Here is a 20,403-nt window from a genome sequence, read left to right as displayed (position 1 = left end):
AAGCAACAGCAACAAAACACTCGTGGTGGTTCCTTACCTCTCCCTCCCAGCAGCCTTTTTTGCGGGGGGGGGGGGACACAGTCGATGTTGTTTAAAGAAAGTGTGGAGTACCTCGATAAACGGCTGCAAATAGGTTTTCCACTAAATCTCTTCCCCCCCGCCCCCCCCGGCCATCCATCAAAACAACCCCGTCAAAGCTGTTCACAGTATTGGATTACTGCAAGACTTCTCGAGGTTGCTTCTGGACCAAAGTCGGGGTGGGGTAGTGGCGAAGCGAAGTGGATACCCTACCTCCCCTCCCCAGTTTGAAGGGAAGGAGGCAGCTAGTGGCTGAGTACTGGCGCCTGCGCTCTGCTGCCAAGGCAGGTCAGCACAGCTTGCTTGACGTGTTGGCACCCCATGGCAGTTTTTTTGGAGAATCTCGCGCCTTGGGTGGTTGTTGTTGTTTTTTTTAATAAGGAATTTAACCATTCCTCAGAAGCCGGTGCCCCACCACCAAACGCACCCGCACACCAGGGCTGGATTTAGTTTTCATGAGCCCCTAAGCTACTGAAGGTAATAGGGCCCTTTATATGTCCAGCTGTCCTTTGTCAACAACAAATTGTCGCTTTTTGCGTGTGGAGTATATGCTATATGGTAATTTATAGACCTAATAAGTATTTAACTAGTGATATTTTAGGGAGCAGGCTAGCTAGCTTCATAGGCGCCTACATAACACAAAACACTGTTGCTGTATGTAGGTTTTATTTTATTTTTTATCTTATGTTTTGGAAATGTACATCGATTTTTTCCCTTTAAATTTTTTTGGGGCCCTAAACTATAGCTTGTTTCGCTTATACGTAAATCCGGCACTGCCACACCGTGTTGCGGGGGCCGGTCCACTTCTCTGCACACAGCGCAGCTAATAAGAAGGGCTCTTTAAAAAAAAGAACAAAAGGGGCTACTAAATAAAATTGTTGTTCTGCCCAAATGACCTCATAGAATCGAGGAAAATGAGTGGGGAAAGGAACGTCTTCTGTTTTCCCGCTCTTAACTCGTTACTTCGGGACAAGAAGCGAGGGGAGGGGGGAGGGGTAAGAGGAAGGAGGGAGGCGAAGCCCGTCCAACCTGCCGCGCATGAGCCCGCGCGGCCGCCGTAGCCCGCTCCCCCCCCCGCACCCACAAGGCAGGGTGGGGGCGGGGAGGAAGAGAAAACCTGCGCGGACGGAGCGGCGTGACGCAAGGACGCGTCGTCGTCTGGGGGGCGGGGTTTCCTCGAGCTCCGCGCTCTTGTACCCGGCGGCGCCGACGCTTGACTCTCTTGTCGGCGAGGGCGCGTGGCAGAAGAGGCAGAGCCTCGCGCGCGCTTTCTGCTTCTGAGGCCGCGAGGGAAGAAGCACACGCGGCCCGCGCGCGCGCGCCTTTATCCATCCATGGCCGATTACCTGATCAGCGGCGGCACCGGCTACGTGCCCGACGACGGGCTCACGGCGCAGCAGATGCTCAACTGCGGAGATGGGCTCACCTACAAGTGAGGAGGCGCCTGGGAAGGCCGTGGGGCGCGGGTGGCAATGGGGTGGGGGGTCGGCGCTACTACGTCTCCACCCGCCTCGAGGAATTGCCACAGGTTCTCCTTTTTTCTTTTAATGCTGGGGGGCATTTGATGCCCCTTTGGACCCCGCACGCGGAATTTGGGGGGGGGGTGTGTATTGCACTCGCGACATGCTATCATAGCCCGAGGAAAGTGAAGGTTATAATGATGGCTTTGGCACGGGGTCAAGGAAAGTGGGGCTGGGGGTGCTCAAATAATAATAATAATTAATAATAATAATAATAAATAATTTATTACTTATACCCTACCCATCTGGCTGGGTTTCCCCAGCCACTCTGGGCGGCTTCTAGAAAAATACTGTAATACATCAAACATTAAAAGCTTCCCTAAACATGAATGCTCGAATTAACCTTTCACCCCAGGGGGTTCCTCTGGGTCTTTGAAAAAGGATTTACCCGAGCCCCAAGGAGATCCCCCCCTTCCTCTCTCTCCCCACCCCCACACTTTTGTATATTTTGAAGCCGAGGGTGATGCTAGTTCCAGTAGTAGGGGCAAATGTCCTTCTGCCCATTGCTCCCTATGGAGAAGCAGAGACTCTCGGCCTGCAACTTCAGAGAGAGAGAGAGTGTCCTGAGAGGCAAAACTCTCGGCCTGAACATGCAGACCTTGTTTCTCCCCTGCTCTAGAACTTCCAGAAAAATCTCGTGGGGTAGATTCCTTTTTGCGTTGTAGTGCAGATAGCACAGTCAGTAGACCATGAGACTCTCAATCTCAGGGTTGTGGGTTCAAGCCCCATGTTGGATGAAGGATTCCTGCATTGCAGGGGGTTGGGCTAGATGATCCTCACGGTACCTTCCGACTCCACAGTTCTTTGATTCTATGTGAGATCACCTTTCTCAGTTCTTCATTGGGTGAGAGGAATGTGTCTGTTGGCTAGTACTGTATAAGTAGAACTGTTGCCAAGTATCCCTCTTCCTGTTGCAAGATGTTCCCTGAAAGCTCATGTTTGAGGAATCCTTTCTGCTTAGCGGATCTCTCCTCTTGCTCCCCTCCTTGGCCCTTGCTTTTCTTAAACTTCACCTTTGACATAATTCCACAGAATAGTCAGTCCTCCTCAGGGTCTGTTGAATCTCGCACCCAGCAAGACCTTTTGTGTTTTTTATCTAGTAACTGCGCAGATGATCCCAGCCCTTGCGAGAGACCATGGAGCCAGAATATCATGTAACAGTTTCTCTGATTACACTTGTGTATCAGTTTATGTTCCTAAACCACCTGCTGGTCCATATGACAAGTCTGAGCGTATTTAGTCATAATCCTTCTATAAGAAGAAAGCCGTGAGGAGCATAGAATGTACCCCTGATCCAACCTCTTAAGAACATGAATCGGCAGTATAAAGTTGCTATCTTGTTAGAGTTGTATACTGTGAGTTTTTGGCGAGAGGAGGTTTTTATTTCCATTTTTCTGTCTCTTCCACCGCTTAGTCTCTTCCTATCCATGTGGAGACTCACGTGATGCCAGATGATCTGTGGTTGCACACAGCCTTCACGAGTTCCTCCCTAACTAGACGTGCAATATGAACCCTCTGAGAAACTTACTTGGAAATAATTCCTGCACGAGAAAGCTGACCCTCTTTTTAGCAGCCACAACCCCTCACCCCTCCCCTTTTAGAGAACAGCAATCTATAAATAAATTATTTCTGTTTGGAAACAAACTTTGTAGTTGGAGAAGCAGCTTTTTTTTTTAAAAGGAAGAACATGAGCAGTCACCTTCTACCCAGTGAAGTATGCTATAAAGGACGAGGATAAACAAACTCATTCTGAATTTTGGCAAGACTGAGGTGCTGCGAGTGGGTGGTTCTGCCTTGTACTATCTAGGCCAGCATTGCCAACACTATCAGTGGCTCTCCCTGGTTTCAGTTAGGAGTCTTTCCCTAATTTGGGAGACGCTAGGGTTTGAATCTGGGACATTTGGCATGCAAGGCGGACGCTCTACCACTGAGCCCACAGCCCTTCACCAAAGCTAGGGATCATAAGGAAGCTGCCTTATACCAAATCAGACCACTGGTCCATCTAGCTCAGTATACACTGACTGGCAGCATTTCTTCAGCATTTCAAACTAGGGTCTCTCTCCCAGCCCTTGCTGCGGATTGAACCAGAGTCCTTCTGCGTGCAAATCAGATGCTCTGCTACTGAGCTTATGGCTCTTCCCATTTCCTGAAAGGCAATTGCTTTCTGGAAAAATAAAATGGTACAAGCTAATGCATACACATGGGATGTGGGTGGCGCTGTGGGTTAAACCACAGAGACTAGGACTTGCTGATCAGAAGGTCGGCGGTTCGAATCCCCACGGCAGGGTGAGCTCCCGTTGCTTGGTCCCTGCTCCTGCCAACCTAGCAGCTCGAAAGCACGTCAAAGTGCAAGTAGATAAATAGGTACCACTCTGGCGGGAAGGTAAATGGCGTTTCCGTGCGCTGCTCTGATTCGCCAGAAGCGGCTTAGTCATGCTGGCCACATGACCCGGAAGATGTACGCTGGCTCCTTCGGCCAATAAAGCGAGATGAGCGCCACAACCCCAGAGTCGGCCACGACTGGACCTCATGGTCAGGGGTCCCTTTACCTTTACCTAATTCACACATATACCAATGCCTTTAAACTGTGTCTCGGGTGCACCAACATTGGGACATAAGAATCATGTTTCAGATCAGACCAAGAGTCCCATCTCATCCAGCATTCTGTTTCCAACAGCAGTAAGCTTTTGTGGGGCTTACAAACAAGGCATGAGGGCAACAGCATTGTCTCTTTCAGTTGCTTCTGGCAACTGGTGCCAGCAGCACTCCCGTATGATGCCCCTGGTATGTGGAAATTCCCTTTAGATTTCCACGACTTAATAGCTGCTGGTAGAGAGGTAGTCAATGCAATAGGAAGGTCTTCACAGGTCTCCTGGAAGGTTTCCAAGTTGGGGACATGGCATTCGTTAAACATCAGCTAACTTTTTCCTGTAGAACATTTTGCTCGGGAGTTTCACAACTTTGGTTTCTTGAAGACTTTTTTTTGGGGGGGGGGAGCTAAATACAGCTGGGCATGCATGTGGTGGGGGTTGTTCTAACTTCTAAAACTCAGGAGATGCCAAAGATTCAAATTTTCGTGGAAGATTCCTGTTTCGATTTGGGAATCTTTGCATTGCATGCCTTACATTGTCAGACCTCTGGTCTGTCTGGTTCAGTTTTATTTACTCTCTGTGGTAGTAGCTCTTCCAGGGTCCCCATCACGGCAACCCAATATTCTGTTCCTGGCAGTGAATCAGAAACATTTTGCTGAGCTACAAGACCCTCTCTCAAACAGTAAATAACGAGGTTATAGGCTTGGTTGGGAGAAGCAGTAAGCAGAAGGCAATTGGTGCAATCAAACCACTTTACCTCTGCCCACTCATAGCCATCCCAGAGGTGTGTATTATGTGAAGTTGTATGACTAGAACTTTCTACTTGATTTCCCTCTGAAAAATGAAGCCAGTGAGGTTGGGGTACAGGAGCAAGGGCAGTCTGATGTTTCCCCTCTGCACCAAAGCCCTGATTCAAATCCCTTAACCTCCCAAGAGTGCTGTTAGATGTGGAAGGGAAACCATATGAACACTAAAATTGTGACTGTATATTTTCTCCTACAAATTTAAAAGTAGCTTGGGAGAGATTTGAGGAATTGCCTTGGGGGTAAAGGACCTTTGGCTCTCCAGATCAGTTGCTGAACTACAACTCCCATCAGCCCTGGCAAGCATTGTCAATGTTCTTGGGTGATGGGAGATGTAGTTCATCAACATTGGGAGGCCCAAATGTTTCCTACACTTTTAAAACCCTTTCTCTTACCTGAGCCACGTTCCTGATCCAAATCTTCCCCTTGTAGGCACTGTTTCTTAAAGGAGGAAATTTTGTTGGGGGTTCCAATCACAGAACTTCAGGAGGTTCCCCGGGTGGTATTCAACTGAACTTTTCTCAATAGTAGACCCACTGAAACTAATGATCATGACTAAGTTAGTTCCATTAATTTCAGTGGGTTTGCTCTGAATAGAACTTAGTTGAAATCCCCACACAGAGGTACGGTCATTATCTCAGCAACATGCTGTGGCGAACCACAAATTACATTATAAAGCCTTTTACTTGTTAAAAGTTCCGTATTAGGCTTCCAAAAATAACATTTTTTTCTTCTTTCCTTTGTTATTCAGCGATTTCCTTATACTCCCTGGCTACATAGACTTTACTGCAGACCAAGTGGTGAGTATGAGACTAAAGTTTGTATAATATATAAAATCAGTGTCAAGAAGCAAGTGCTTTCTGCACTGTAGGAGATTCCTTTCTGTTTGTCTCTTTTTATAGTACTAACTGAGCGTTTTGGAATCTGCAGTCTTAGTTCTGCAGTTCTAGTTCTGATGGGTCACTAAGTGTGTGAAGGTACGATGACAATGGTGCTTGAAAAGATCGCAAATAAAGCTGCCTGCTGTTTCAGCCAAACTCTTTATTTTAAGGACCTGACTTCTGCTCTGACCAAGAAGATAACCCTGAAGACTCCCTTGGTATCCTCCCCTATGGACACTGTAACAGAGGCCTGCATGGCCATTGCAATGGCGGTAAGAAACCAGGGCAGAAGGGGGAGAGAGCTTACCTTAGTTTAGAGTGCGGTGTGTGTGTGTGTGAGAGAGAGAGAAATACTTCTTGGTATCTTGGTAAATCCCTATAGAATATCAAGAACATTTTTCCTCAGATCATTTTGTCTGCAGTCCTAAACACACATGCTTAGGAGTGAGGCCTGTTCAACACAGTAAGGCTTAATTCTTATTAAACATGCATGGCATTGTACTGTTAAAAACATATGGCCGTGTCTGTAATAATTTTTTCAATATTAGCCAGAAAAGTAGTAGTCCCTTCCAATTCTGCTTTTATGCTTTTTCCCTACAGTATTTAAAATTCTTAGTATATCAGTTCTTAGCTGGGGGTTTTGTTTTTGTTTTAAATGCAGAGCCTTATTCTGCACAACAACAACAGTTTGGCTTCTGAGCCATTCCTGCTAACCTTCTCTCTGCCCTTGGTCAAAGGCAGCAAAGAAGTACAGTGGTACCTTGGTTTACAAACTTAATCCGTTCCAGAAGTCCGTTCTTAAACCAAGGTGTGCTTTCCCATAGCAGCGGGGGACTCAGTTTACAAATGGAACACACTCAGCAGGAAGCGGAATATGTTCTGCTTCCAAGCCAAAGTTCAGAAACCAAAACACCTACTTCCGGGTTTGCAGCGTTCTTAATCCAATTTGTTCATAAACTAAGCTGTTCTTAAACCAAGGTACAGTGGTACCTCGGGTTACATATGCTTCAGGTTACAGACTCCACTAACCCAGAAATATTACCTCGGGTTAAGAACTTTACCTCAGGATGAGAAGAGAAATCGTGCACCGGCAGCAGGAGGCCCGATTAGCTAAAGTGGTACCTCAGGTTAAGAACAGTTTCAGGTTAAGAACAGACCTCCAGAATGAATTAAGTTCTTAACCCGAGGTACTACTGTACCACTGTATTATTTCTGTTCCAACTTAAACTTCTTTCTATATCTTCTCAGCTCACAGGTGGAATTGGATTCATTCATCATAATTGTACCCCAGAATTCCAGGCCAACGAAGTACGGAAAGTTAAGGTAAAACCAACTTCTGTGTATATAAACGTCCCTGGGGAGAAGGGTTTGATAACAGGTTTGGCTATTGCCCAGCACTGCTTTGTGAGGTGGGTATTCTGCTGTAGACATAGTTTACTCACCTGTGCCTTTACCACAAACGTATGGCTGTATGATTACGTGCCCTCTCCCCTCTTGTATACAAGTCCCCGTCACCCCCCTTGGTTCTAATTAAGTTAATAGCTGCGTCTGTGCCGATGTTCATGGTGATTGATGTGGAACAGAGTTCACTTTGTAGCCATGCTTTGAAATGCGTGCTGTTTGTTCACTAAGAATATTGGCTTCTGGACTCTTAAAAGATGGTCCTGTTGCATTTGAGGTATACAGAAAGTTCTGACTGGTGTTTCGGCATTAAAGCATAGTAGCTGTTGAGGCCCTCAGTACATTCAGGCAAGATGCTTTGGTCTCCTGGATCCCTGTAATTCGGATGAACTGGGCATAGCAGGCTACCTGTCTTATTCTTTATTTCTGTACTTGCAGCTGTCTGGATGAGCCCCTAACCATGTTTGAAAGCCACACACTACAATGCTGCAGTTACAGATGGCCATTCCCCAGGAGAGTCCTGTCTGGCTCCGCAGACGTCTGCTTCCCCCAATCCATATCTTTATGTAACTATTTTGTATGCGGCTCAAAATTCTCCTTCTGAATTCGTGTCTTGCTCCAGAAATATGAACAAGGATTTATCACGGACCCAGTAGTGCTGAGCCCCAAAGATCGCGTGCGAGATGTTTTCGAAGCGAAAGCCCGCCATGGGTTCTGCGGCATCCCTATAACAGATAATGGGAAGATGGGCAGCCGACTCGTGGGGATTATTTCATCCCGAGACATCGACTTTTTGAAGGAAGAAGAGCATGACCTGCCTCTCAGCGAGGTCAGTGGGGTTATTCTGGGATCAGCAAGCAGGACTAGAACTTGTGCTGGGGTAGTGTGTGGACCTCTAGCATTATTTTTATTTTTGCACTGGCCAAAGGAATTATGTTTAATGTCTTGGAGCACTAGAGCATAGCACAGGTTGGGTTTTTTTGCAACTTTTTCTGTTCGCTTGGCTCATTTCCCCTCGCGTTGCATAATGAAAGCCTTCTGGAGCTAGCATTAGTGTAACTGCTGTATAGCTGGGCATCGGATTTCAGCAGTGCAACGTTCCGCAGTGCCTTGGAGCCTGTTCTGCTCTCCTGCGCTATCTTTAGGCTGTGCTGACACAACCAGCAGTATGCACACTGCCCAATAGCGGCCTTAAATCATCTCTGATTACCCTCAAGTGGGAGTTGCGAGTGACATGCTTTGAAAAGAGCTCTGGAGAGATGTGAACTTCAGGGAGGGGGAGAGATGCTGAGCAAGGCTGGAAGCTTTTGTTTTCTGTTGTTCCTGTCTGGGTGAGACACTTTAAGGCCATTCTTCTCAGATTTCTTACTCGGGAAGAGTCATGTGTGGAAGTTGATAGGAAGTAGTTTGAGAGCTGGATTTGCCGTGGTATCACGGATACAATTAAGCCTAGAAAATAATTGTTGAGTCTTAATGGCAGATAGCTCAACCACTCATACTTTAAACGTAGGGTACATGAGCCACTGAGGTTGCAAATGTTTGTGGGTTGTTTTCAGACTACAGTTGGAGGATTGTGTGATTTACTTTATTTAAATATTTATATACCACACTTTCGTGGAAAATACAACAAGGCTGGGCACAGCATAAAAACACACTGCTACTATAATACCAGGGCAAGCTTTAATAACATAGCAGTAAAACTGGTCGGTAAAAAACAACAACACATTTTTATTTGCTTCCACTGACGTTATGTTGCTTTTAGGTGGTTGGTTGATACCATATTTAAATGCTTTATTGTTTTAAGCTGCCCAGAGAACACGGTTACTACATGGCATACGAATTCTTTAAACAATAATAAATAATATTTCTGACCTGCACTATGATGTTCTCAAGTACCACTGCCCTTCTCCCTCTAGCAATTTTTGCCTAGTCTGATCAAAATGCTGTCAACCCTCCTTTAACTGGGAACAAAATAAAAATTCTGCTGCTGTTTGAGACTCTCCTGCAGCTCTCTTCGTTCCTTGAGACCCCATCTGCTACTCAGAATGGCTCAATTTGGCCCAGGCGCAGAGGACAGCGTCTTTACTTTGCTCTTTGGTTTTCCCTAGATCATGACCAAGCGGGAAGACCTCGTTGTGGCACCTGCAGGAGTTACGTTAAAAGAAGCTAATGAAATCTTGCAGAGGAGTAAGAAAGGTCAGTGGGAATAGATGTGTGGTATTCTGTGCATACTATGCTAAATCAGTGAACATGAGGCTCATCCCACGTTTTAACCTCATAATTTGATGTGCCAATGGTAATGGCACAATTACTTTCCACTCCTAGGGCATGAATTTTACCAGCGTCTTGAGCAAAGGCTTATAATGTGACCCAGAGGTGTCTCCAAGTACCTTGAGCTAAGCCCAGTTTGCTTTGAGTGGAGAAGATCAAAGGTTCAAATAATTGTCTTCCCCCTTGTGGGGGGAAATCAAAACATCACTGTAGTTAGTTGTACAGAAGCTGCAGCTTATTCCCTTATTCTACAGTGGACTTGTTCAAGTGCCATGTTTAAGTCATGACCTCTTCCGGCTTGGATTCTCAATAAGGGGCAGCATTTTCCCTTTCCTTTCTCTGTATTTTGGTCAATTTGAATATTTTGTGAATAGGTGCCTGACAACGCAGACTGATTAATGGGCTTGTGGACTTCAGGTTTTGTATTTATCTATTGCTCCAGTTTACTTTGATCGTTATTTTTGCCGCTGAAAAATCAAAGAGAATGAAAAACAAAAGCAGATGTGAAACCTTCGGGAAGAGTTAAAATTGCAACTCAGAGATAACTTTTGGCATTCCAGGAAAACTGCCCATTGTTAACGAGAAGGGGGAGTTGGTGGCCATAATTGCACGCACGGACCTGAAGAAGAACCGGGACTACCCACTTGCGTCAAAAGATGCCAAGAAGCAGCTGCTCTGTGGGGCTGCCATTGGGACCCATGAAGATGACAAATACCGTCTCGACTTACTAGTGCAAGCCGGTGTGGACGTTGTTGTTCTGGTGAGTCCTAGGGGTGGTAAGCAAGTTTTAGTAGTATGCAGTAGGGGTGATGCCTTTTTTAGTGGAATCTGGACTTTTCTATGTGGAGCTGATTGCGTTTGAGTCTGTGCAGAGGGGGTCTTGTCTGGAAATCTCAATAGCTGTCACATCTCTCAATGATCGCTGATGTTTACTCTGATGAAGAGCAAGCTTCTAAACCTCATTCCTCTTCTTTTCAATCCCAGGATTCTTCTCAGGGGAATTCCATCTTCCAAATCAACATGATCAAATACATCAAGGAGAAATACCCTGAGCTGCAGGTCATTGGAGGCAACGGTAACAAGATGTTTGCTAATATAAACATTAAAATGTCGTGTTCTTTGGGTTGTAAAACGGACTTGTAAATAAATCTACAGAAGTTTCTAGCTTTTTGGCTCCCCCCCCCAAAAAAAAAACCCCACTAGCTGGCTGCAGGCTGGCAGAGGAGAGATGAAGGGCTTTCTCTAACAGCCCATAGGCTGGCATTGATAGAGAGACAGAAAAAAGGGGCTTCCCCATTGGCTTTTGGCTCTGGGTCAACTCTCTGCTGTCATACAGCCCCTGAGGAAATGCAGCCCTTGACAGAAGAATAGGCTCCAAGCCCTTTTTTTAAAGTCATCAATGCAACCACTGGCACCTCCAAATCCTAAGTTTGCTAGAATGCCACAAATAAAAACATGGGATTTTAGCAAGACACACTTTTCATACCAGACAAAACCTCTGGTGTAACCAGAGGTCAAACATCTGGCATGCCCTAACTGCTTACCTCCTTCTCTGAATTAACAAAAGAAGGCACTTTGGTTGTACAGGTTGTTCCCTTCTCTTGTTAACACCATCACGTTGGTGAGATGGCCAAAGGCCGGCCAGCCAGCAAGAACTGGAATCCGAGCCTGCCCTTTTCAGCTGAGATTGCAGTGGCTTCCGCTGTGCAAAGCCGGTCCTGTCTGTTTGGAAGGGGAAACGTCACTGTCGCAAGCGCAGGGTGACGGAGACCAGTTTTCTATCTCTTCCCCCTCCCTTCCCCCATTTCATAATACTTTCCTCCTTTTCCTAGTGGTGACAGCGGCTCAGGCGAAGAACTTGATTGACGCTGGGGCCGATGCCCTGAGGGTCGGCATGGGCAGCGGTTCCATCTGCATCACGCAAGAAGGTATTCAATTCCCGCTGCAGATCATTAACACATTCTCTTCCCCAGTGCCTTGTTTAAAGAACCTAGCCCTCCAGAAGCACTAGCCCAGAATTTGTACAGTGCCTGGAAAGGAGAGGAATTGTATCTGGTCCACTGAGTCCTTCCGATACCGAGGTGGGCTTCTGCCCTTTTGCCATGCCAGTAGTAGAGAGGCTGTCCCTGTGAGCAACCAGGACAGAGGAGTCGTGACTCTGAGCATGCAGCAGATTAATTGTGTATAAAGTCAGCAATGGAACAGAGAGGAGAGATGTGCTGGGCTGCCTGGCCAGGGCCAACTTTGTACTAATGGAGCACAGCCCGACTGCACAGTGCCAGCATGCTGGCGTTGCGTCAGCTCTTCAGGGTGTCCTCCTGGTTCCTGAGCTGCTTTCCTCTTACCTATAAACTGTATGTGTTTTTGTCTTGTTCAGCTGCTCCAAAGATCCCTCCAGACCTAAAGTCCCACAGCCCCAAATGCCCTTCCACAGTCACTGGCACCTATAGTAAGTCATTGCCCCCTTCCCCCCACCCCTTAATTTTGTGCCTTGGAGCAAGGCTTTGATTGGCTGCCCATTGCCCCCCCCGCCCCCCCTGCTTGTTTTGAGAATAATCTAGTTGTAGACGCACTTGGGGTTTTGTGGCTTTGGATACTGGTTGTTAAAGCTGAGACACTCTCTTGATTCTGAGCCTTTCCTAAAGCAGGGTTTCAAAGTTGCCCTTAATGGTACTAGCTGGAGTTCTTTCTCTCTTCTTAAATCCAGGACTGTGTGGATTTTTTTTTTAAATTACCTTGACTGCTTCCTATCTCTTGGTGGGAAAAGGTGCCATAATTAACGGCACGTGCGGCAACAGCTGTGATTCTACAAGTTAAATTAACTAAATTCCAACCACATATACAAAATAGGTAAATTGTAATTTTCAGGGGTTTAATTAGATTGACTGCTGTTACCAGTAGGGTTGGCGGGGGATTGTTTACATTTACTAGGAAGATCCCAGTTTCATGCAGGGTAGCCTGAGCTGGCCTGAGTATTTTCCTTTATAATGATGGAAGGATTTTGTCTTGCACTGATGACCATATCCATATTGCAACATTGATAATGGATAGGAAATCTTTTTTACAATGCTCAATTTCAGCCTACTTTAAGTAATTCTAAGCTTTTATTGTGAGTAAATTAGGTGATCATTTCTAGGCAGCTTCTTAAGTATTTGAAAACCACAGTCCCTGTCCTGTATGTTCCCCATCCTTAGTCCATGGTAGTCCCCCCCCCCCCCACTTATGGGCTTGTCCACGCAGCTTTAAAGTGCCCCCAAAGTAGCCACGCGGAAAAGGGCTTTAGCTACTGTTCCACACAGATGAATGAGAGTTTCCTTTTTGAGTATGGAGATTCTCCGTGGGAAGTGGGAATAGCCTTTCCCCCAGAACACCGGCCGCTCTCCTGTTTGCTTGCCACAGGGAATACCAGTAGCCATTTGCTAAGCGTTCCATAGGGAAAGTATGCTCATTTTTCCTTGCAATTGGTTGCCATGAGAGGACTGAGGTCATTCTCTTGTCCCATACAGAACTAGCTCATTCTCCTTTAGAGAGCTATATCTGTTATGAAGTCAAAGTTGCTGTTTTTAAAAGTAAAAACAGTCATTTCAGGTATTGACCTGATTTGGGGGGGGGGAAGCATTCGGTGTCAGATTTCTGTAACAGCCCAAGAACTATGCTCTCTGCTCACCTGACAGACAGCAAGCACAGCTTCCCACGTGCATTTTCAGGTTTCTTTTCCATGTGCATGTGTACTTTTTTTTGGATCCCAGCTGTGGTAGTCAACACAGTTATGGACTTTATATCCCTGACATGCCTCTTTGAGGTTTTTGACACAGTTGCAATCAGGGCTCTGGGCAGGTTAGTCCAGTAAAAATTCAGCATCGCCCACTCTGGACCTCTTATCTCTTTAAGGTCAATATGGCAACAAATGCCTGATACATGCATGGTGTAATATTAACCTGCTTCCAGGTAGGATACTTTGACAAATGTGAAGGCGGCAGAGAGACTTGTAGTGCCGTAAATCCACAAAGTACATAATGAAACAGAAACAGACCAATAACACACACACACACACACACACACACAAACAAACACCCTCCCACAAACACATTTACAAGGTCATAGAATGTTAATTGGCCAATGGCCTGGTTGAAGAGAAGCATTTTCACCTGGTGCCCAAAGATGTAATGAAGGCTCCAGGCAAGCAACCCCCACCCCACCCCTGGAGAGCATTCCTCAAATCCGCAATTGCTTTTGCATTATTGTAACTGTCAAAGCTCAGGATAAATTATTATTATTATTATTATTATACGGAGCAATAGCTATACAATGAAGTTGCTAGTTGCAGTAGCAGAACCTTCATATTGTAGGTTCCAGTTGCAATCCTGATATCTCTGTATTAAAGGATCTTGAGAAGCTGAGCTAGGAAGAACCTTTTCCTGAGACTCTGGAAAACTGCTACCGGTCAGTGTAGATCAGTGAGACCTCTGGGTATATGGCAGTATATAAAATTTTAATAATAATAGACAACCAACAGGCTAGGATAGGTGCAGCCTTAAGATAATATAACCAGCTATCTAACAGGGTTACCAGCTGGTTTGTGATGACCCAAGAACCCAACAATCTAATTTTAATCTGTTATGGCTCTTAAATGCAGTAAGAGTCTGTGAGCATATATTCCCAGGCAACTCTCTTAAGCAAGGTGGCAGGCTTCAAAGGGAGAGAGAGAAAAGGGGTGTTTGCATCTGCTTTAGGCCTGATCGCAACCAGTATGTGGTCCTGGAACTCCTCCTCCAAGGGATTATGGTCCTCTACTTCAAAAATGTTGCCCACCCCTGCTTTACGACAATGAAGAGTTTGTCTAATGTAAGACTAGGCTTGCCCATTTTTTGTTTTATCTCTTATTCTGTGGAACTCCAAATGGCAGCGACGTTACTGTACCAAATTATTACGGCAAATTTCAAACCCTGCTTTGGAAGTCAACATCTGTGCAAGGCACTAGGTTGTAGGACTGTGTCTTGCTCCCTGGTGCCAACATGTTAATTCATAAAGGGATGGTCTCAGTGTACAGTTCTGTACACCATTGTTGCAAAGGTCGGTTACGCACATGACCTGGTTCCTACGACCAGAGTATAGGGTGGGTGTTTATGTATGGAACAAACTGCTTCATTGGCTTGTCGGCCATTACATGGAAACGCTGCTCTCAACATTAGGCAGCCTCAGCAAAAGCGAGACCACCTCTTTAGCACTAACACTGTTTCATCTTTTTGGCAGCCCATTTCATGATTGATTTGAGTTCCAGTTCAATGCAGTTGATTTCAGTGAGTTTGAAACTCGCATTTCCTAGAATGGACGAGATTCCCTTTCCGGGCTGCCTGTACTGAGCCCTAGAAAGTGAAGGGGAATGGATGAAACGACAGATGAGCTGGTGCAAAAAGTGGCTTGTGTCTGGCTCGGTTTCTTGGTGAAGCACTGAGTTAGCTTTGGCGGTGCAGATAGCAACCCTGAAACCCTGCATTTAACAGGAAGTTTGCACTCTTTGACTAATCTTGCATGGTCACAATCTCATCTGGTACACTATTCTAATGGTGGCAGAGAAAAGCCTCCCAGTTATTTGTGAAGTGTGGGGGGAAGGAAGCCCTCTTTGGAAGAAAGGGTGGTACACTTCTGGCAAGAGTTTTTGCATGTCCTTGGCTGTGCAGTATGCATCGCTTCCAGAATGCACATCCCAAGTGGCACGTGGGTGGAAACAGCGAGCAAATCCGGGACAAATTGATGAAATTGAGCACAGAAGAGCTCCTGTTGACACACGGGGTGTGTTCTGCAGGAATCCTTCATTTGAGGAATGTTCACTTCCTGTACCATCTTGTGCTTTAGATGGAAACAGTGAGGCCTATACACAGCCGCCCTGTGTGCCAGGAGATAGCTGGCTTGATAATAACTCCCATGTGAGCCCTCATGTCCCCTCCACCAAGCATAAACAGGGCTTTTGTTATATTCCGAAAGTCTCTAGTATTCCGGTTGGATGCCACACGCAAGCAAGGTCAGTGGGACTCAAGACTGCATGGATTTTTATCTGCTCTATGGGCTATTCCAAAAGCCTTCCTTAGCCATTGGAGCAGCACACAGGTGCTTCATAGGTTAGTTACGTCAGGTCCCCCCCCCCCCCCTGTGCCTTCGCATCTCAATTTTAGTTGCATTCTGGGATGAAGATCTGGAGGGTGCTTCCCCTGCAGGCTGACTTGCTTTACTCTGCCTCCTACTTAAAGGCAGTAGCTGAAAGAAGCCATGTGCCTTTCTAAAACTTTGCGTCCTGAAGATGGGGATTCCGTCAAAGGGCCTGCCTCGGACCAGACTCTGATTGTTCTTCTTCTTTTTCTATCTCTCTGGATTTAGTCCTGGCATGTGGAAGGCCTCAGGCCACAGCAGTCTACAAAGTGTCTGAGTACGCACGGAGGTTTGGCGTGCCGGTGATTGCGGATGGCGGCATCCAGACTGTTGGGCACATCGCCAAGGCTCTGGCGCTTGGCGCTTCCACAGGTGAGATGGCAATGGTGGTCAACTTGGATTTCACTGCAACGCTTGGTTGTGCACCAGGGAACTCTGCCACAGTAGTATCTCCAGATGTGCTGTACCAGACACATCTGTCCTGCATGGGGCAAGTGGTTACTAGGTAGAGCAGGTGAAACAGCTATAGGTTGTGTTGCATTAATGCACTGCTGTTAAACCTGTGCGTACCTCTGGGAAACCAGATTGGGCAAGATTTCCCGGTGCTTGGAGGTGTGTGAATGCCCGTATAAGATCCGCCCGGGATGATAGAGTGAAGGGCAGGTGATAAATGAAATAAAAAAAAACATTTTCACTGTGAGAGAGGCTTGTGCGACACTTAAAAGTTTCCTCCAGTGATTGTAATGCCTTACGGCAGTGTTTCTCAACCTTGGGTCCTCAGATGTTGTTGGACTACAACTCCCATCATTCCAGAGCCCTGGCCTGCTAGCTAGGGGTGATGGGAGTTGTAGTTCAACAACAACTGGAGACCCAAGGTTGAGAAAGGTTGCCTTAAGGAATGGGTTGCCCTCCAGATGCTGCAGGATTACAGCTGCTGTCATCCCTGACCGTTGGCCAAGCCGGATGGGCTGGGATTAGGCTGCCAGAAACATCTGGAGGGCCATAGGTTCCCAGCCCTGCCTATAAAGCTGTAGAAAGGTTTCAAAAATGGCAATACAGCAGGCGGCAGCAGCCATGCAGTTCACACAAGCAGTTTCAGTTTAGAGCTGTAATACTGTAAATAGCACAGGTAGCTGCCATGCAGATGAAGGAAGCCCCATTCCAGACTGGTGGCACACAAACCCTTGGGAGCTATTGGGAGGCTGGATCGGGGCCAGGTTGGCTTGTGGTGCATGTAGCATCTCCTTAAGTACGTAAAGGAAGTGGAGGTTGTTCTGTTGGATCCCAGCTCTAACCAAAACCACACACACACACACACACACACACATGAAGGGGCTAGATCACATGAATGTTTTCCTAGCCAGCATCAAAGTTTACCCCCCAACCCCTCTAGAGCGGACTGGAAGTGCAAGCCCAGTTCCCCATTGCTTTGCTTTCTCTAGAACGTCACACCACTTGTTCTTGCTCTCTTCGTTGGCTTTAGTGATGATGGGCTCGCTCCTGGCCGCCACAACCGAAGCCCCTGGGGAGTATTTCTTTTCTGATGGGATCAGGCTGAAGAAGTACCGGGGCATGGGGTCACTTGATGCCATGGACAAGAACCTGGGCAGTCAGAATAGATACTTCAGGTAGGAGATGTGTATCCTTAAGAGAGGGACTGCTTGAATGGTACCAGGCTGGGCTGTATAAACAAAATAATGCATGCAGATTGTGGAAGATAATAAAACTGACATTCGCCGCTGCCGCTTCACCTCCATGGAATATTCTCCCACTGGAGGCTTTTCAGAATCTTGCTTTGATGGCGTTTCAGAAGCAAGCCCAGATTTTTCTATCCGGGGCGGGCATCTGGCGACTTAGGTGGAAGACTTGCAGTGCACCCTTCCTTGTTTTCACCATAAACATTTATTTCTTGCCATCTCTGGAAAAAGCTTGCATGCCCAGCTCTGCGTTTCTCACAAGCCTTTTCTTGTTCTTTGTGATTCTCAGTGAGACAGATAAAATTAAAGTGGCACAGGGGGTCTCCGGCGCTGTGCAAGACAAGGGCTCCATTCACAAGTTCATGCCGTACCTGATTGCTGGCATCCAGCACTCCTGCCAGGATATCGGAGCCAAGAGTCTAACGCAAGTGAGGTGAGAGCTTTCTGCGCCGCCACCACCCCAGCCAATCTTGTATACTTTGGGATGTGAATGCTGAAGGCATGTGAGCAAGCCACATACAATCTATCAGGCAGACCATGCCTGCCCCTCACTTCCATGATTGGCCCACATGGGTTGGTCAGCCCACACCATGGTTCCCATCCTGTATTGTTGCAAGAATGCGGCTCTTAATAGGGAAACAGGAACACTCCGTCACTCTTCTCTTGACTTTTTATCGCCAGGGCCATGATGTATTCTGGAGAGCTGAAATTTGAAAAGAGGACAGCATCTGCCCAAGTAGAAGGAGGGATTCATGGCCTCCATTCGTAAGTTTTTATGTGCGACTGATCCATCTTGAGTAAGCAGAGCACTTAGCAAACAGGGAAATTAAAAAAGAAAAGAAAAGTGTGTCTCCTGGCTGCCAGCGTGAAAGCAGCCTGTGGCCAGAACCAATTAGGATCCCAAAGGATCCTGAGTGCAGGGAAGTAGCTGAGGTGCTTTAGACACTTCCAAGAAGGGACCAGCCCAGCAATTACTTTCAATTCTGCTGCTTCTTAATACCTTCTGAAGCAGAATTAGCACAAGGCCTTGTTTGCATCTATGGACAAATATCAAAGCAGAAAAGATCAAGGGGCTGCGTTTGTTAGAAAACACCCTGAACTGATCAGAGAGGGCCAGATAGTCTCTTTCCTGTTGAGGCTAGGTCCTTGTTATGTTTGGATTTTTTAGAATTGTGGAGTATAGTGGTACCTTGGTTCTTGAACGGCTTAGTTGTCGAACAAATCGGGTCCTGGACACCGCAAACCTGGAAGTAAGTGTTCCGGTTTGCAAACGCTTTTCGGAAGCTGAACGTCTGACGTGGCTTTCGCTTGAGCGCAGGAAGCCCCTGCAGCCAATCAGAAGCCGTGCCTTGGTTTTTGATCGGGAGTCGGAAGAGACTCCCGGAACGGATTAAGTTCGAGAACCAAGGTACCACTCTACTTCTAACTGCACTATACAGTGGTACCTTGGTTTACAACTATAATACGTTCCAGAGGTCTGGTTGTAAACCAAAACAGGTTGTAACCCAAGGTGCGCTTTCGCCAATGGGGCCTCCAAAAAAAGGGGAGGTAATCCCAAAAAAATGGGTTGTAGTCCAAAAAATGGGCTACGCACTTCCGGGTTTGACGTCGTAATCCAAAACGGTTGAAAACCAAGGTACCACTGTAAGTGGTTTACAGGTCTTGAGGGTGTTCTTCTTACACCCAGTACTAGTACGTATTTGGAGGTGGAGACCGTGTGAAGATACAGTCAAGGTTCATTGCACTGAAACAAGCCTACCCTCATGCTGCGACCATGCAAATGTATGGTAGTAAAAACAGTGGGGTTGTTTCTTTTGCTGCAGCAGCTGCTGCAGGGTCTGAATCCAGAGCATGCTTCTGCTCTGGATTGGAGCCCATGGCAGGAATTAGTTCCGAGCAGAAAATAAATTTTAAAATCATTGGGTTCCAGCTGACATTGTGAATGGAGAGTCGAGGACAAGGGCCAAGACTGCTGCCCACTTCTTCCTTTACTTTAAAACGGCTCCTGAGGTTGTGAGCAGGGGAGTGGAATTAAGCAGGAGACCCCCTATCTAATTCCATTTGGTAAAAGAAAGCAATAATTTGCTACTTCCGGTGAACAGCGCGCAACTTCAGCTTTCTTTTCCTTCTCTTGCCTAGGTATGAAAAACGCCTTTTCTGATGAAAGTCCCTTGCGCTTTCCCTGAGCCTCATTTTTGCCCTGTGGTGCCTGACCTTTGCTGCCATGATCATGAACTGCTCCCTTCACAGAAGTGCCATTTTGACGGAGGGGTGGAGCTGCCTGCTGCTTCCCCTTCGCATTATCAGCCGCTTTGACCAACGGGCTGAAGATAAAACGCATCAGCCTATTCCAGAAGTGTCAGCTGAACGAGGCTCTGGAGAGGGGTCCTGTGTCTCTGTCTCTGTATTTCTTTTTTACAATAAAACAAAGAGGCAAGAAGGCCTCTTCCAAGTTCTTCCGTGTGCAATTACAGCTATTTGGCAGGGTTCATCGTCTTTTCTTTTGGCAGTCGTGGATTAGAGCCGATATCCTTCCAACCGTGTGCTGCTGAGCCTCTACATAGGTACATCCAGACATACCTTTTTATTTTTAGAAGCCCACCCCAGCCTGTGCTGTGCCGCACATTATTTCTCTGCTAAAGTCACATTCCACTTGCTCCTTCTATCCAGATGAACAGGTCAGAAGACAATGCCTTTAATACTTTCCTCAAACTATAGTTTCAGAATTCTGGCTTAAGGGTCTCCATTCCGGCCCCAAACGTAGCTGGTATTTAAAACGGGTGTGGCTAACCTTTGCCCATCCTCCAACTGTTCTTGTACTCCTGCCCAGCAGGGCAATAATCAGAGATGATGGGAGTTGTAGTTCAATAACTGCTGAATGGACGCGGGTGGCGCTGTGGTCTAAACCACAGAGCCTAGGGCTTGCCGGTCAGAAGGTCGGCGGTTCGAATCCCTGCAACGGGGTGAGCTCCCGTCGTTCGGCCCTTCTCCTACCAACCTAGCAATTCAAAAGC

The 20,403-nt window shown here is 46.7% G+C and overlaps 1 protein-coding gene across 4 annotated transcripts; it reads left to right on the top strand.

The window, feature by feature from the left end:
• The first annotated feature begins 1,287 nt into the window (after positions 1 to 1,287).
• Positions 1,288 to 19,845, top strand: IMPDH2 (inosine monophosphate dehydrogenase 2). 4 transcript variants are annotated; one of them, XM_080995787.1, is made up of 16 exons: positions 1,288 to 1,510; positions 2,699 to 2,752; positions 5,744 to 5,792; positions 6,044 to 6,145; positions 7,122 to 7,196; positions 7,897 to 8,103; positions 9,383 to 9,470; positions 10,106 to 10,305; positions 10,530 to 10,620; positions 11,378 to 11,473; positions 11,923 to 11,994; positions 15,921 to 16,064; positions 17,176 to 17,320; positions 17,679 to 17,822; positions 18,071 to 18,154; positions 19,529 to 19,845. In XM_080995787.1, exons 1-16 carry the CDS (start codon positions 1,413 to 1,415, stop codon positions 19,548 to 19,550), a joined length of 1,671 nt encoding a protein of 556 aa, XP_080851913.1. In that variant the 5' UTR covers positions 1,288 to 1,412; the 3' UTR covers positions 19,551 to 19,845. The 4 variants fall into 4 exon arrangements, with proteins under 4 accessions (XP_080851913.1, XP_080851915.1, XP_080851914.1 ...); XM_080995789.1 differs by lacking the exon at positions 11,923 to 11,994; XM_080995788.1 differs by lacking the exon at positions 2,699 to 2,752 and having other exon boundaries at positions 1,289 to 1,510.
• The last annotated feature ends 558 nt before the right edge of the window (positions 19,846 to 20,403 follow it).

Source organism: Podarcis pityusensis, assembly GCF_964106645.2.
Source record: "Podarcis pityusensis genome assembly, chromosome: 2".
NCBI lineage: Eukaryota > Metazoa > Chordata > Lepidosauria > Squamata > Lacertidae > Podarcis > Podarcis pityusensis.
Note: the sequence above shows the minus strand (reverse complement) of the source record. Positions and strands in the feature narration are given on the sequence as shown.

Coding starts and splice junctions, on each gene's coding strand:
- IMPDH2 (XM_080995787.1), top strand. CDS start 1,413: ATGGCCGATTACCTGATCAGCGGCGGCACCGGCTACGTGCCCGACGAC. Junction 2,753..5,743: donor CCATGGAGCCAGAATATCAT/GTAACAGTTTCT, acceptor TTTGTTATTCAG/CGATTTCCTTATACTCCCTG. Junction 17,823..18,070: donor AAGAGTCTAACGCAAGTGAG/GTGAGAGCTTTC, acceptor TTTTATCGCCAG/GGCCATGATGTATTCTGGAG.